Source organism: Lepidochelys olivacea, assembly GCF_965140295.1.
Source record: "Lepidochelys olivacea isolate rLepOli2 genome assembly, chromosome: 24".
Lineage (NCBI taxonomy): Eukaryota > Metazoa > Chordata > Testudines > Cheloniidae > Lepidochelys > Lepidochelys olivacea.
In genome coordinates, this window is record NC_140434.1 from 8,042,404 (window position 1) to 8,058,552 (window position 16,149).

Consider the following 16,149-nt stretch of genomic DNA (forward strand, 5'->3'; position numbering starts at 1 on the left):
GCTCAGGGAGGGGAATGGAGTCTAGGGGTGGGGGCTGGTATTATGCTGGAAGACTCCTTTGGGTCAGGTTTCAGAGTGATAGCCATGTTAGTCTTCAGAGTAACAGCCGTGTTAGTCTGTATTCACAAAAAGAAAAGGAGTACTTGTGGCACCTTAGAGACTAACCAATTTATTTGAGCATAAGCTTTCGTGGGCTAAAGCTCACTTCATCGGATGCATGGAGTGGAAAATACAGTAGGAAGATCTATATATACACAGAGACCATGAAAATATGGGGGTTGCCAAGATTGGTCTTTTTAGAGTTGGTATATATAGAGAGAGATCTTCCTACTGTATTTTCCACTCCATGCATCTGATGAAGTGGGCTTTAGCCCACAAAAGCTTATGCTCATATAGATTTGTTAGTCTCTAAGGTGCCACGAGTCTTCCTTGTTCTTCCTTTGAGTCAGGCTTCCTTTGAATAGCCTCTTGAGCTGCAGGAAGGCAGCCCTCCCCCCCCCCCCCCCCCGGCCCTCCTTAGCTCTCCGTTTCACACCCTTGTCCCTCACTTGCTCTCAGCCTTGCAGGTGATTCCTGTGGAGGGGCTAGGAAGCAGTGGCAACAAGCTGTTCCTGCTCCAGGACTGGATCCCATGAGTGGATTTGGCCCCTTTCCCTGCCCTGCTGTTTGTTTGTTTTTCTCCCACCTAGCTATTTTCAGGGAGGGAGAGGTGTCCTGTAACCCATTAATTTTCCTAAGGATTTTCAGCAGGGCCTGCCTACTCTGCCTGGGGCCACTCACTGCAGCAGCCTCAGAGGGAAGGAGCCGCCTGCTTGTTTTCACTGGCAGCGGGGATCCGGGCAGTCAGCACAGCCTCCAGGGAAGAGCCCTCCAGCCCCCCTTGCTCTAACCACTAGCCCACACTCACATTTAGAGCCTGGAATAGAACCCAGGAGTCCTGGCTTAAAGCTCTCTCCCTGGGGCCACTAGACCCCACTCCCTTCCCAGAGCCTGGAACAGAGCTGAGGCATCCTGGCTCCCAACCTCCCTGCTCTAACCCTGAGACAAGTCTTCCCCCATCACAGGCATGTGAGAGCCAGAGAACTGCTGCAGCTCCACCTGACCACAAATACCAGGAGCTCAAGAGCATATGAGTATTTGGGTGGGGCTTCCCCACGGTCTCCCACGGGAGTGGGTGTGGGATCTTAACCGTTTAATTACACAACCGCATTCTAATGAGCCTTCCTCAGCCCCTATTTCACCTCAGGGCATGTGGGTTTCACTTCCCCAGCCCTGGATGTGCGGTAAAGAAGCCGAGCGCCCTGCAAGTGCTGAAGATCTAGCCCTGGCGCCAATTCCTTTTACTCTCCCTGCCCCTGGGGGTGTCACAAGCATCTCCCAGCATGGGAGGCTGCTGCATTCTTGCACTCTTGCTTGGAAAATACCCCTGGATGCATCCGACGAAGTGGGCTGTAGCTCACGAAAGCTTATGCTCAAATAAATTGGTTAGTCTCTAAGGTGCCACAAGTCCTCCTTTGCTTTTAATAAAGAGAGGCCGATTGGTGCTGGTGATTTTTGCCTCTTGCTCACTAGGCACTGGACAGAGACCTACCAAACTCGTTGCACGCAGAGGCCAGCTGCCTGTGGGTCCGTCTGTACTGCAGTGACAGGCAGCTTGTGCAGATATATCCGAGCTGGGGAGCTCGGGTTACCAGAGCAGGAACCCCCGGTAATTACTCACGGGCCACAGGCATGGGCCGCAGCTTCACTGCTCCAGTGCCCGAGATAGCTAGATTAAAGCCAGCTTGGGTAAGTCGACACACATTAGCCACTGTGACTTTTAGACACTCCAGGCTGGGTCCGATCTGAACCAGCAAGCAGGCCAGCTCAGCACCTCGCTCCCTAGAACTAGCCAGCCTGCTCACCCGGCCAGCTGTTAGAATGGGATCCTTACACAATAGGGAGGCGCTGCTGAGGGGGAAGGCAGCCCCTGCCAAATATGTGTCTGAAGCACATTCCTCTGCCAGCTCAGGACTGGAGCTTGCTGCTTCCTTGTCCTGCCCTAGGAGGATTCGGTGCCAGGGAACAGCAAACCTCACACAATGGAGGCATTAATCACACAGGGTTATAAATCCCTTGGGGCCTGGCTTTCCAAAGGGCTCAGCCCATCGGGTGCACGGTGCTTGGAAATGTGGAACAACGTGGAGAACCGATTCCCGGCTGCTCCACTGAAGCCATGTGGGGCTGGAAGCGCTCAGTACCTCGGAGATCAGGCCTTTGGACCCTGTGACTTGCATGTGACCCACAGCTGAATAAATCGCCCCCACCCAGACCCTCAGCTCATGCCCGGGAATCCCATTCACACTTGTGGTGCAAGGAAGGGGTGAAAGCCAGACCAGCAGCCCGCTCCTTAGACTGCATTTCACTGCAGTGTCCCCCAGCAAACTGGCAGACTCCAGAGCGCCATCAGAATTCCCTTCCAAAACAGCTAAATACAAGCCAGAATTAAGGGCAAGCCTGTTGGATGACACTAAGCACCAGAGGCTGGGAAGTCTAAGGAACCAGAGAGACTCACAGGATCTGAATCCGGCAGCCTCAACACAGAATCCCCCTTATGTTTGCTCCAGCCAAACCGCCTCCTTTCTCCCGAGGGACACCAGACACACTCTCTGTAGGAGTGGCACCCGGCCGCTGGGCTGTGCCTGGCGATCAGAGAAGGGGGGAGAAAAGAGGCCGTGAGGGGCTGCAACAGCTTCATACACAGCTGGGCTATTGATGCGACTGTCCCATGACCAAGGCACTAACAAGCAGGGAGGTGCGAGCACCGTGCTGCTGTGGGGTGATGCTGCAAGAGCCCGGTCCTGTTTCTGGTTAGGAGGCCCTTCCACACATCAGCTGAATGGAATGCACCGTGCCTGTCCTCTAGCCACACCACCGAGGGCTGTATGTGGCGTGGTTCGCGACCAGGACTGCCAACCAATGTTCCCTCTCGAGGGCGGAATGAATTTTGTTCGGTGCACCAATATGGAGGTGAGGTGGGGTGAGGGTGGGGCCGAGGGGTTCGGAGTCGGGGAATGGGCTCAGGGCGGTGCGTGTGGATGGGGGGAGGTGCAGGCGCAGGGAGCGGGAGGCGATAATGCGGACTTCAAACCAGTTGCTGGCTTCACAGGAAGTTTTTAATGATGCAACCAGATCATCTGGTGTCAGGGGCGGGGAGGGGAGGCGCTCAGGAGGGGCCGGGGCCAGGGCTTCCCACTGGCACCAAGATATTACAGTACTTGGAATTCTCTAAATAAACAAAAGAGAAGGATAGATAGATAGATAGATTAGATAGAGGGGGTGTATGGGGATAGATTAGATTAGATAGATGGGGTGTATGGGGATAGATCATAGAATCATATAATATCAGGGTTGGAAGGGACCTCAGGAGGTCATCTAGTCCAACCCCCTGCTCAAAGCAGGACCAATCCCCAACTAAATCATCCCAGCCAGGGCTTTGTCAAGCCTGACCTTAAAAACTTCTAAGGAAGGAGATTCCACCACCTCCCTAGGTAACGCATTCCAGTGTTTCACCACCCTCCTAGTGAAAAAGTTTTTCCTAATATCCAACCTAAACCTCCCCCACTGCAACTTGAGACCATTACTCCTTGTTCTGTCATCAGCTACCACTGAGAACAGTCTAGATCCCTCCTCTTTGGAACCCCCTTTCAGGTAGTTGAAAGCAGCTATCAAGTCCTGTTGCGGTTCAGTGATGAGACAGAACACAGCTTTATGCAAGCAAACAGGCTGGTCAGCGGAGATGGGCTGTTCTGCCCCCCCTGCCTTCCACCTTCTCCTTTTATTATATTTCTCCCCCTAAGCATTACACACTGCTACACAAAGGAATGTATGACGTTGATTCATATGCTTAGTTACCATCCTCTATCTACTACAATCCTGGTTCTCAGGCCTTGAGCCCAGGCTAAAGAAACCTCCCACAGTTGCTGTCCAAACAATCAAGTTCTCAGGGTTCATATCTAGCCCTTGTCCTTGGATAGAGCAATGTGTGCATTGCTTCTAGGAAACAGTCAGGGTGTGCCCCGCCTGCTTCCAGGTGGAATAGCTAGACATTAACCCTTCATCTCCCCTTTTTTGTTTATTGAAGTTGGCCATCTCATGGTAGCCGCCAATTTGTTTTGTCATGCTATTTAACTCCCAGACAGACAAGGACATAACCTGGGGAGCTTTCCAGGGCAAAATTTTACAAAGTCTTAACAAGGAAGGAATACATTGTACACAGCAACAACAAAAAATAAGCCCAATGATTACAAACACAAAATAACCAAAAGCTTAACATCTGCAATATAATCATCTAAAAGGGGTACACTTCTTTTACTACAATTGTGACCAGCAAAAGGCAATATAAGTATCATTCTACTAAGACAGCAAAGGGTGCCATCACTTAAATTTGCAGGAATATTATTAAAGGTACATGAACCACAAGTAAAAACCCATCCTGATGGTAGGATGATATGGCCATAATTATATGAAACATTAACAGCATGGGAACAATTTAAAAGGGATTGAGAAATTTTTTGACAGCCCAATGGCACCTTTGTACTAGTGCAGTTAACTACACGCGCACAGGTGACATTGTGAGCCCCGGCCGGGTACGGTGTGTGGAGGGATATAGCCGTGCGAGGCAGAGTATAATTGGCCGGGCCCCAATTAGCCATGCTAGAGTACTGGGAGAAAAGATTAGCATAAGCAAAGAGCAGTATCTTATTCTCCTTCGGACTTGTAACGGGGGAGGCGCTTCCGAGCCAACCCCTACAGAAAATAACAGGCACAAAAGGCACACAATCATCACAGAATTAGCAGTGATTTGGGCGAGAATCGCCACAAACAAAGTCTTAGGTGTTTCTGGCTGCTGATCTGCTGCCAGTTTTCGTTGAGCCGTGGCGACCAATGCTTTTACTGCTCCCCATGTCACGGGCTGGCTTGGGACGCTACGCCTCCTCCGTTTCCGTCCCGCCATTGTCGACTCGGGGGGCAACGCGGTCTCCTCCAAGGTCAGCTGAAACTCTGGTATGGGATTCGACAGCCCCTGGTGCCATGCCATGTTGTTTAAGTGCTGGTCGCACGCACCGGGCTGGAACCCACAACGGTCCTGCAGGGAGAGACACAGCAGCATATCCCCGACCCCAAGTGATTAGAGGTGCTGGGCCCAGCCACTGTGGATCGGGCAGCTGACGGTAAAAGACACGCGGTCTTTCCAGTACCTCAGATTTGTGAAAATGCCGATCCGCAGGGGTCTGCTGATCTGCATTCAGTGTTAAATTATTTAAAGTAAACAAGAGGATATACATTTGTTGTTGAATGTCTCCTAAGGTTCGGAGACGCAGCTCCCCTTGTTTTAATTGTTTATCTAGAAAGGTTTTGAGTGTGCGATTGGCACGTTCAACAATGGCTTGGCCCGTGGAATTATAAGGGATTCCGTGTTTAAGACGGACGTCCCAGCGGGCACAAAAGGTGGAGAGGGCTGCAGAGCAGTAGGCTGGGGCATTATCTGTTTTAATTTGGCAAGGGCGACCCATAACAGAAAAGCAGGCCAGCAAATGGTGAATAACTTTGTTAGTGGCTTCCCCACGTTGTGGGGTTGCCCAAAGGAAGCCTGAATAAGTATCAACGGAAACATGTAAAAATGAATAGGGGCGGAATTGTGGTACATGAGTAACATCCATTTGCCACAGCTGATTTGCTGCGGTACCTCGGGGGTTAACGGCATAAGAAAAAGTAGGAGCAGCAGCAGCACAGTGGGGGCAGGAACGAACAATGGAACGTGCATGATCAGCAGGAATGTGAAACTGCCGGGCCAAAACAGAGGCAGACTGATGAAAAAAGGCATGGCTTTCAATGGGGTCAGAAAAAAGGGAATTTACCTGACCACGCAACGCGCAATCGGTGCGTGCATTGCCCTCAGTGAGTGGCCCAGGCAGAGGGGTATGACTGCGAATATGAGCAACAAAGTAAGGGAAATGACGAGTGGCAAGAAGATGCTGTAAAGACAAAAACAGGTGAAGGAGGTCTGCATCAACCTGAGGGGTAATGAGGGCAAGGGGTAAATGATCAATTACCTGATAAGCATAATGGGTATCCACAATTAAATTAAAGGGACAATCAGCAAAAGATTGAAAGGCCAAAATAACAGCAGCTAATTCTGAACGCTGTGCCGAACGCTGAGGCAGTGTAAAACGAGAATGCCAACGAGGGGGGTCACCCAACTGATAAGTGACTACACCTCGGTGGGGAGAGCCATCAGATGTTAATATCGAGGGTGGTGTCTAACTTTGTAAGTAAATCACGGCCCCAAATATTGAGGTGGACAGGGAGCACAAAAGGGCGGATTGTAGCAAGGGCACGGCCTCCTGGTTTAGAGACCGTGACCCAAGACAAACTTTGGCGCCCGGGTTTGCTACCCCCAATCCCCCACAACTCTTTAGAAGGAACCGTAGGCCAACTAACCGGCCACTCCAGATCACGAATCACTGTAACGTCAGCTCCAGTGTCCACCAGCCCTGTAAAAGGAACATCATTTAAAAGAAGTGTTAACTGAGGTTTTGAGGGGCGGACTGACATTGTCAGAGCAACAAGTGGAGAAGACGCGCTGTGAGACGGCGAGTGAGACAACGTCGATCCAAAGCCTCCTCCACCCCGAGTTCGATCCTCGGCAGCTGGCACCTGATAGGGGACTAAAATCAATTGTGCAATTGACCGTCCACGCGGGAGCGACTGTGGAAGATGAGTCCACACCTGAACCTTAATAATGCCAGTATAATCAGCATCAATGACCCCTGGAATGACAAAAAAGCCCTGTTTCCCAGCATGTGAGCGAGGGAGAACAAGACCTACAAAGCCGGCAGGGAGAGGTCCCATCACCTGTGTAGGTATGGCACAGACCTCCCCTGGCAGCCGAAAGTCAGTGTCCTCCTGCAATCTGTTGGTAAAATCCAAAAAGGACTCTAAGGCACCCTGACGGATACTGACAAAGCTTTTGGTAGGCTTGCCTGAATCCGGGACCTTCTTGAAAGCATGCTGGGCACAGGTGGAAATAATGGGGAAGACGGCCTGAGGGAGCTGAGACTGCATCTCAATAGTAGCAAACTGGCCCTCCCCTGCCAAATGCTCATAAATGATACCTTGCTCTCTATATACCTGGGCTTGGCGTTCTGCCATCTGCCGATACTCACTAAGCCAAATAACATACTGACTGGGTGACAACATCATGCGCAGCAGCGTTTTCCAATCCTCAGGGATTAGGGAGTACCCAGCACCCATCCCTTCAATGAGACCACGCACAAAGGTGCTAGTCAGGCCAAATTCACGAATTGCTTTCTTTACCTCTCTAACCACCGAGCATGGCAGAGTGGTCCAGGTGCCCACGGGGTTGCCCTGGTCATCATTCTGCCAGGTCACCAGGCAAGCGGAGACCAGATCAGCCAGCTCCTCTGCTGTAAGATCTGATCGAGCTTTCGCTGCGTGAACCATTTGTTGCACCAGCGAAAGCTTCTGAGCAGATGCAGATGACTCTCCGGGGGGCCCCATGGGGGGAGGGTGATCACACACCGGCTCCGGTGGGGAAGGCCAGGGAGGCGGTGGTAATAGAGGCACTGGGGGCGAAGCAGGGGGAGGGATGGCTGCAGGAGCGGACGGGGGTGGCAGGATCGGCAGCTCCTCTGTTGGTGCTGAAGAGGGCCTTTCCGAGGTGACACGCTGTGTCGCATCGCCAGGAGGGGGGATGGCTGCAGGGGCGGACGGGGGCGGCGAGAGCACCAGCCTCGCGAGGGAGGGTCTGTCCGAGGCGACACGCTGTACCACGTCGCGGCAGAGGTGCCAGGCATGTAAAGCCTGCACGGGTGCCCGAGGCTCTTTGTGCAATGTCTGGCCCAATCGCTCCCAGTCCGCTAGCTTAAAGCTTCCAGCTTCAGGATACCACGGGCACTTGGCACGCACCTCCTGTAGCAGGAGAGTGAGTTCTCGAGCCGGGCAGTCATGCTGAGCCTTACGCAGCAAATACTGCAGCTCATTGCGGTGTTGCACTTGCAAAGCAGAGAGGGAGCTTCCCATACTTACCACAATGAAAAATACTCACCGGGATCCACGAAGTGGATGAGTGACGCGTCTGAAACCCTTGCCGGGCGAGGTGAGTGCTGAGGGCCCCACGTTTGGGCACCAGTTGTTGCGGTTCAGTGATGAGACAGAACACAGCTTTATGCAAGCAAACAGGCTGGTCAGCGGAGATGGGCTGTTCTGCCCCCCCTGCCTTCCACCTTCTCCTTTTATTATATTTCTCCCCCTAAGCATTACACACTGCTACACAAAGGAATGTATGACGTTGATTCATATGCTTAGTTACCATCCTCTATCTACTACAATCCTGGTTCTCAGGCCTTGAGCCCAGGCTAAAGAAACCTCCCACAGTTGCTGTCCAAACAATCAAGTTCTCAGGGTTCATATCTAGCCCTTGTCCTTGGATAGAGCAATGTGTGCATTGCTCCTAGGAAACAGTCAGGGTGTGCCCCGCCTGCTTCCAGGTGGAATAGCTAGACATTAACCCTTCAAAGTCCCCCCTCATTCTTCTCTTCCTCAGACTAAACAATCCCAGTTCCCTCAGCCTCTCCTCATAAGTCATGTGTTCCAGTCCCCTAATCATTTTTGTTGCCCTCCACTGGACTCTTTCCAATTTTTCCACATCCTTCTTGTAGTGTGGGGTCCAAAACTGGACACAGTACTCCAGATGAGGTCTCACCAATGTTGAATAGAGGGGAACGATCACGTCCCTCGATCTGCTGGCAGTGCCCCTACTTATACATCCCAAAATGCCATTGGCCTTCTTGGCAACAAGGGCACACTGTTGACTCATATCCAGCTTCTCGTCCACTGTCACCCCTAGGTCCTTTTCTGCAGAACTGCTGCCGAGCCATTCGGTCCCTAGTCTGTAGCGGTGCATGGGATTCTTCCATCCTAAGTGCAGAACTCTGCACTTGTCTTTGTTGAACGTCATCAGATTTCTTTTGGCCCAATCCTCCAATTTGTCTAGGGCCCTCTGTATCCTATCCCTACCCTCCAGCGTATCTACCTCTCCTCCCAGTTTAGTGTCATCTGCAAACTTGCTGAGGGTGCAATCCACACCATTCTCCAGATCATTTAGGAAGATATTGAACAAAACCGGCCCCAGGACCGACCCTTAGGGCACTCCACTTGATACCGGCTGCCTACTAGACATGGAGCCATTGATCACTACCCGTTGAGCCCGACAATCTAGCCAACTTTCTATCCACCTTATAGTCCATTCATCCAGCCCATACTTCTGTAACTTGCTGGGAAGAATACTGTGGGAGACCGTGTCAAAAGCTTTGCTAAAGTCAAGGAATAACACTTCCACTGCTTTCCCCTCATCCACAGAGCCAGTTATCTCATCATAGAAGGCAATTAGATTAGTCAGGCATGACTTGCCCTTGGTGAATCCATGCTGACTGTTCCTGATCACTTTCCTCTCCTCTAAGTACTTCAGAATTGATTCCTTGAGGGCCTGCTCCATGATTTTTCCAGGGACTGAGGTGAGGCTGACTGGCCTGCAGTTCCCAGGATCCTCCTTCTTCCCTTTTTTAAAGATGGGCACTACATTAGCCTTTTTCCAGTCGTCCGGGACCTCCCCCGATCGCCATGAGTTTTCAAAGATAATGGCCAATGGCTCTGCAATCACATCCGCCAACTCCTTTAGCACTCTCGGATGCAGCGCATCCGGCCCCATGGACTTGTACTCATCCAGCTTTTCTAAATAGTCCCAAACCACTTCTTTCTCCACAGAGGGCTGGCCATGTATTCCCCATGTTGTGATACCCAGTACAGCAGTCTGGGAGCTGACCTTGTTCGTGAAGACAGAGGCAAAAAAAGCATTGAGTACATTACCTTTTTCCACATCCTCTGTCACTAGGTTGCCTCCCTCATTCAATAAGGGGCCCACACTTTCCTTGACTTTCTTCTTGTTGCTAACATACCTGAAGAAACCCTTCTTGTTACTCTTAACATCTCTTGCTAGCTGCAACTCCAGGTGTGATTTGGCCTTCCTGATTTCATTCCTGCATGCCCGAGCAATATTTTTATACTCTTCCCTGGTCAGTTGTCCAATCTTCCACTTCTTGTAAGCTTCTTTTTTGTATTTAAGAGCAGCAAGGATTTCACTGTTAAGCCAAGCTGGTCGCCTGCCATATTTACTATTCTTTCTACACATCGGGATGGGTCGTCCCTGTAACCTCAATAAGGATTCTTTACAATACAGCCAGCTCTCCTGGACTCCTTTCCTCCTCATGTTATTCTCCCAGGGGATCCTGCCCATCAGTTCCCTGAGGGAGTCAAAGTCTGCTTTTCTGAAGTCCAGGGTCCATATTCTGCTGCTCTCCTTTCTTCCCTGTGTCAGGATCCTGAACTCGACCATCTCATGGTCACTGCCTCCCAGGTTCCCATCCACTTTAGCTTCCCCTTCTAATTCTTCCTGGTTTGTGAGCAGCAGGTCAAGAAGAGCTCTGCCCGTAGTTGGTTTCTCCAGCACTTGAACCAGGAAATTGTCCCCTACACTTTCCAAAAACTCCCTGGATTGTCTGTGCACCGCTGTATTGCTCTCCCAGCAGATATCAGGGTGATTGAAGTCTCCCATGAGAACCAGCATGCAATCTAGTAGCTTCCGTGAGTTGCCGGAAGAAAGCCTCGTCCACCTCATCCCCCTGGTCCGGTGGTCTATAGCAGACTCCTACCACAACATCACCCTTGTTGCTCACGCTTCTAAACTTAATCCAGACACTCTCAGGTTTTTCTGCAGTTTCATACCGGAGCTCTGAGCAGTCATACTGCTCCCTTACATACAGTGCAACTCCCCCATCTTTTCTGCCCTGCTTGTCCTTCCTGAACAGTTTATATCCATCCATGACAGTACTCCAGTCATGTGAGTTATCCCACAAGTCTCTGTTATTCCAATCACATCATAATTCCTTGACTGTGCCAGGACCTCCAGTTCTCCCTGCTTGTTTCCCAGGCTTCTTGCATTTGTGTATAGGCACTTAAGATAACTCGCTGATCATCCCTCTTTCTCAGTATGAGGCAGGAGCCCTCCCCTCTCACGCGCTCCTGCTCGTGCTTCCTCCCGGTATCCCACTTCCCCACTTACCTCAGGGCTTTGGTCTCCTTCCCCCAGTGAACCTAGTTTAAAGCCCTCCTCACTAGGTTAGCCAGCCTGCTTGCGACGATGCTCTTCCCTCTCTTTGTTAGGTGGAGCCCGTCTCTGCCTAGCACTCCTTCCTCTTGGAACACATCCCCTGGTCAAAGAATCCAAAGCCTTCTCTCCGACACCACCTGCGTAGTCATTCGTTGACTTCCACAATTCAATGGTCTCTACCCCGGCCTTTTCCTTCCACGGGGAGGATGGACGAGAAGACCACTTGCACCTCAAACTCCTTTATCCTTCTTCCCAGAGCCACGTAGTCCGCAGTGATCCGCTCAAGGTCATTCTTAGCAGTATCATTGGTGCCCACGTGGAGAAGCAGGAAGGGGTAGCGATCCGAGGGCTTGATGAGTCTCGGCAGTCTCTCCGTCACATCGTGAATCTTGGCTCCTGGCAAGCAGCAGACTTCTCGGTTTTCCCGGTCGGGGCGGCAGATAGATGACTCAGTCCCCCTGAGGAGAGAGTCCCTGACCACCACCACCCGCCTCCTTCTCTTGGGAGCGGTGGTCGTGGAACCCCCAACCCTAGGACAGTGCATCTCATGCCTTCCAATCTGCGGAGTGTGTATGGGGATAGATAGATAGATAGATAGGTGTGTATTGAGATGGATAGTTGATAGCTGAAGTCTAGGGTTTGGGCTTGGGCTCACAGCTTAAAGAAAATAAGCAGAAGGCTATTGGGGAAAGGCGAGAGATAGACAGAGACAGGGGAGGACAGGGTAGGGGAGACACAAAGGGAAAGATGCAGCCTATTCACAGAGTCCTGCCATAAGCCTACAATGTCTACAAACATGGCTCCTGCAGACCCTGAATCTGTCCCTTGGGGAGAGTGGGGGGCAGCTAAACCCCTCCGCTGAACAGGATCTGGCCCCTGGCTGGAAGTATAGGGTGACCAGATGTCCTGATTAGGGGCATTGTCTTATATAGGCAACATTACAACCCCCCCCCAAAAAAACCGAAGTGTCCCGATTTTTCACACTTGCTATCTTACGGAAGGTGACCTCTCCTGTCCCAGCCACATGGCGCAGTGAGGTTGGGTGATGCTCTCACACGTGGGGGAAAGTCGCTAGGGGGAGAGATCCCTGTGTGTCAGCCCCCCGGCCTGTAGTCTCAGGCCGTCAGCGGGGGGAGCCTGCAGCAGGTTCTCACCTCGGCAGCCTCTGTACAGAGTTATTTTGTATTTCCTGCCCCCATCTGGGCCACAGAGCGACTGTCGGAGCCGGAGATCAGGGTCCATCCTGTAATGACTGGGAACGGCACTTGCAACGTGACCTTCACCTGCAGCGCCGGGGAGAGAGCCAGGCACCTCAATTACGCCTGGACACGTCCAGCAGGAGGCGCCGTTCTCGCCACCGAGGAATCCCTGCTGCTCCAGCACAGACTGGGGGACGAGGACTCGCCCATCACCTGCACGGCCACAAACCCCGTCAGCAACAGCTCGGCCAGCGCCTCCCCCAAGGTGGCCTGTGAAGGTGACGCTCGCTCCACCCCCCCCCTCGAGCGCACGCAGCAGGGCCCATGCGGGCCTGGCTCGTACACACCCCCTGCTGCTCTGGCTGGGTTCTGGGGCACAGTGAGCACCACTAGTGGGCTCACAGGCTTTTTAAGGGGCTACTCCCCAATTCCTACACCCCACCCTGGCACTGGGCAGGAAGGTCTGTCGCTGGGGGGCACCGAGGGTCTGGCCCAAAGGGAACAGCTGGGTGTTTGCATGCCAGCTCACTGGGGTCTTCGGAGTCAGAGCTCCCGGCACTCGGTATAGATTTGGGTTTCCAGACGGCGCGAAGCCCCTAAACATTGATTTATTCCTTCAGGTCCCGTTCTGCCCCAGACCCCAGCGCTGTCCTACTGCCACGCCAAGGGGATCCTTGTGCTGGGGGTGCTGGGAGCCCTGCTGGCCGGGATCCTCATGGTGCACGTCCTCCCCGCGAGGGAGCAGAGACGGCCGTGAGAGGAGAGGAGCTTCCACTGTGGCGGTTCATCCCCCTGCCTCCGGGCTGGAGTTTCCCACGCGAGCCAGCTAATGAATGAGAATGCCCCATCGCCCACTGCAAAAGCCTCAGTTTCCCTTCCCCTCAGGAAACAGGAGCACAGCGACTCTATTGCGCTAGACTCGGCCAAACGAGTAGCAATCCTGGATCCTCCGCCCTGCTGTTCTGGGGCACAGGGCGGGGGGCATCTCCAGGATCGGAGTCTCTCTCTGGCCCAGCGACCATGGAGTTATGTATAGAAAGTGGAACAGCTGGGATAGGAGTGACTGAGAGACACCCTCCCAAACAGCCTGGTGCACAGGGCCTTCCACGGGGACGTGGGAGATCTGGGTTCACGTCCTGCTCTGAATCAGGCAGCACTGGGATTTGACCCCATGTCTTCCACATCCCAGCTGAGTGCCCTGATCTCTAGGTGAGGGGGACTAGGGACTCCTGCTCTCACTCTGGTTTTATCTGAGAAATGGCTGAGCTGGCTCAGGTCCCGATCTCCAGGCGAGGGTTCGTGGCTGAGGGTCCCAGCTGGAGAGAGGCACCTAGTGCCAGCCGTCCCTGTGGGGTGGAAGGCCCAGATCAATAGGAGCTGTGAATCTGGGCCCTAAACCCCACCCCTTTCCTCTGCATTTCACTCCTGGCCTGCTCAGCATGCGGGCCTCTGAAAATCCCCTCCTTGGGTGCCGAGCTCTGCCCATGTGTTGTATGCAGAGCTCTGGGCGCCCAGCTTAGGATGGAGAATTCCAGTAGGTGACAGGGCACCCAGCGTTATATGTAGCCATGCTAAACATTGCAGCCCTGTGTGAATCTGGCCCACACTGACCTGCAAAGCAAAGTGAAACTGGAGGGCAGGTCAGATTTCTCTGCTGCTGGGACCCAGGCTCTCTAAGTGTTCATGAATTCTTCAGTCAGCTTTCACTGCCTGCACGCGCTGTGCAGGGATTGGGCTTTTAAATCCAAGCGCGCTCAGGGAGTGTTTGCACTCAGGGTGAGTTCATGTGTAGCACTCTCCTTCCTGGAGGGAGTTAGGAACGAAATCAACAAAGTCCTTTGATGCTACACAATATGTCATTAATAGCGCAAAGTCGTGCACTTAGGGACTAAGAACACAATGTTTGTTATAAGCTGGGGATTTATCTGTTGGAAGTGACAAGGAAGAGAAAGACCTGGGTGTATTGGTCGATCACAGGATGACTAGGAGCCGCGAATGTGATGTGGCTGTGAAAAAAGGCTAATGCAGACCTAGGGTGCATCGGGCGAGGTATTTCCAGGACAGAGAGGGAAGTGTTAATATCATTATACAAGGCGCTGGTCATAGGCGCCACCTTCCCCTCGGCCTGGTGGGTGCTCCACCCCCCCAACCCCCTGGCCCTGCCTCTTCCCGCCCCTGCACCACCCTCGCCCCATCCCCATTCCACCCCTTCCCGCCTTTTCCCATCCCCTTCCAGCCCCTATTCCACACCCTTCTCCCAAGTCCCCGCCCCTGCCCTGCCGCTTCTCTGCCTCCTCCCCTGAGCGTGCCATGTCCCTGCTCCTCCCCCTCCCTCCCCGAAAGTCCTAAGTGCCGCCAAACAGCTGTTAGGCAGCGGCGGGGCGGGGGCAGTAAGCTCTGGGAGGGAGGGAGAGGAGCGGGGATGCAGCACACTTTGTGTGGGGGGAGCGTGGCTGCCGGTGGGTGTGGAGCACCCTCTAATTTTTTCCCGTGGGTGCTCCAGTCCTGGCGCACCCATGGAGTCAGTGCTATGGCGCTGGTGAGACCTCACCTGGAATGCTGTGTGCAGTTCTGGTCTCCCGTGTTTAAGAAAGATAAATGCAAACTGGAACAGGGGCAGAGAAGGGCTACTAGGATGGTCCGAGGAATGGAAAACATCGCCTTAAGAGAGGAGACTCAAAGAACTTTGCTTGTTTACCCTAACCACAAGAAGGCTGAGGGGAGATATGATTGCTCTCTATAAATACATCAGAGCGACAAATGCCAGGGAGAGAGAGAGGAGCTATTTAAGTGAAGCACCAATATGGACACAAGGACAAATGGACATAAACTGGCCATCAACAAGTTTAGGCTTGAAATTAGACGAAGGTTTCTCAGCATCAGAGGCGTGACATTCTGGCACAGCCTTCCAAGGGGAGCAGTATGGGTCTATTACAGGAGTGGGTGAGGCTCTGTGGCCTGCGATGTGCAGGAGGTCAGACTAGATGATCAGGATGATCCCTTCTGGCCTTATAGTCTATGAATCTATTTGCTTTCACAAAAAGAAAAGGAGTACTTGTGGCACCTTAGAGACTAACCAATTTATTTGAGCATAAGCTTTCGTGAGCTACAGCTCACTTCATCGAATGCTCACGAAAGCTCATGCTCAAATAAATTGGTTAGTCTCTAAGGTGCCACAAGTACTCCTTTTCTTTTTGCGAATACAGACTAACACGGCTGTTACTCTGAAACCTGTTATTTGCTTTCAGTGAGCCTTTTACCTTAATCAATGCTGCTTTTCCTGTTTGACAAGTTACACATTTACAGAGCTTTACAACACAAACACTCATGATAACTTTATACCATGGAGGATAGAGATTATAAGTGAGATCAATACATGCAGCATCCTACAAGCATTTTATAAAGTCTAAACACTAAACACATTCTTATCAACTTACCATCTAATATCTATTTTGATGATGATAAAACACAGGTAAGCAAGTATGGGTTCCAGCTATGCATTTGTAAGTGTTCAGTGAGGCCTGGGGCCTTGGCATGACCTGGCACCCAGTCTGCCAGCAACACCGGCCGTAGGCTCAGGGTGAATTTTGCAAGCTTTGCAGGGTGGGGACTCTTCAGGTACTTGGATAGGAGACGTCCAAGAAACGCACAGGAAGTGGCATGCCTCCTTCTGAGTAACTACTGAACTGATGACCTTGGTGGTACAAGGTACTGTGCTGT

General features: G+C 52.3%; 2 protein-coding genes across 10 annotated transcripts; one reads left to right on the forward strand and one right to left on the reverse strand.

Annotated features, from left to right (window-relative positions):
• Positions 1 to 2,063: 2,063 nt before the first annotated feature.
• LOC311512368 (SLAM family member 9-like) lies at positions 2,064 to 14,567 on the forward strand. Its single transcript, XM_084613574.1, has 3 exons — positions 2,064 to 3,009; positions 12,441 to 12,707; positions 13,050 to 14,567. The coding sequence occupies exons 1-3, from the start codon at positions 2,925 to 2,927 to the stop codon at positions 13,184 to 13,186; spliced, it is 489 nt and encodes a 162-aa protein (XP_084469700.1). The 5' UTR covers positions 2,064 to 2,924; the 3' UTR covers positions 13,187 to 14,567.
• Positions 3,748 to 8,589, reverse strand: LOC311512352 (uncharacterized protein). Of its 9 annotated transcripts, none has more exons than XM_084613540.1 (3): positions 6,596 to 8,588; positions 5,901 to 5,967; positions 3,748 to 5,128 (listed from the first exon to the last, which is right to left on the reverse strand). In XM_084613540.1, the coding sequence occupies exons 1-3, from the start codon at positions 8,083 to 8,085 to the stop codon at positions 4,592 to 4,594; spliced, it is 2,094 nt and encodes a 697-aa protein (XP_084469666.1). In that variant the 5' UTR covers positions 8,086 to 8,588; the 3' UTR covers positions 3,748 to 4,591. The 9 variants fall into 9 exon arrangements, 6 of the variants coding, with proteins under 6 accessions (XP_084469666.1, XP_084469664.1, XP_084469665.1 ...); XM_084613538.1 differs by having other exon boundaries at positions 5,901 to 6,017; positions 6,484 to 8,588; XR_014709442.1 differs by adding an exon at positions 6,484 to 6,536 and having other exon boundaries at positions 4,985 to 6,017; positions 8,111 to 8,589.
• Positions 14,568 to 16,149: the final 1,582 nt, after the last annotated feature.

What these genes read in the sequence shown, in the direction of transcription:
- LOC311512368 (XM_084613574.1), top strand. Translation starts at nt 2,925, where the DNA reads ATGTGGCGTGGTTCGCGACCAGGACTGCCAACCAATGTTCCCTCTCGA. An exon ending in TTCGGTGCACCAATATGGAG is followed by an intron (nt 3,010 to 12,440) that starts GTGAGGTGGGGT and finishes TCTGGGCCACAG; the next exon opens with AGCGACTGTCGGAGCCGGAG. An exon ending in CCCCAAGGTGGCCTGTGAAG is followed by an intron (nt 12,708 to 13,049) that starts GTGACGCTCGCT and finishes TTATTCCTTCAG; the next exon opens with GTCCCGTTCTGCCCCAGACC.
- LOC311512352 (XM_084613538.1), bottom strand. Translation starts at nt 8,085, where the DNA reads ATGGGAAGCTCCCTCTCTGCTTTGCAAGTGCAACACCGCAATGAGCTG. An exon ending in TTCGTGATCTGGAGTGGCCG is followed by an intron (nt 6,018 to 6,483) that starts GTTAGTTGGCCT and finishes TTGTCTTTACAG; the next exon opens with CATCTTCTTGCCACTCGTCA. An exon ending in ATTGCGCGTTGCGTGGTCAG is followed by an intron (nt 5,129 to 5,900) that starts GTAAATTCCCTT and finishes CTCTCCCTGCAG; the next exon opens with GACCGTTGTGGGTTCCAGCC.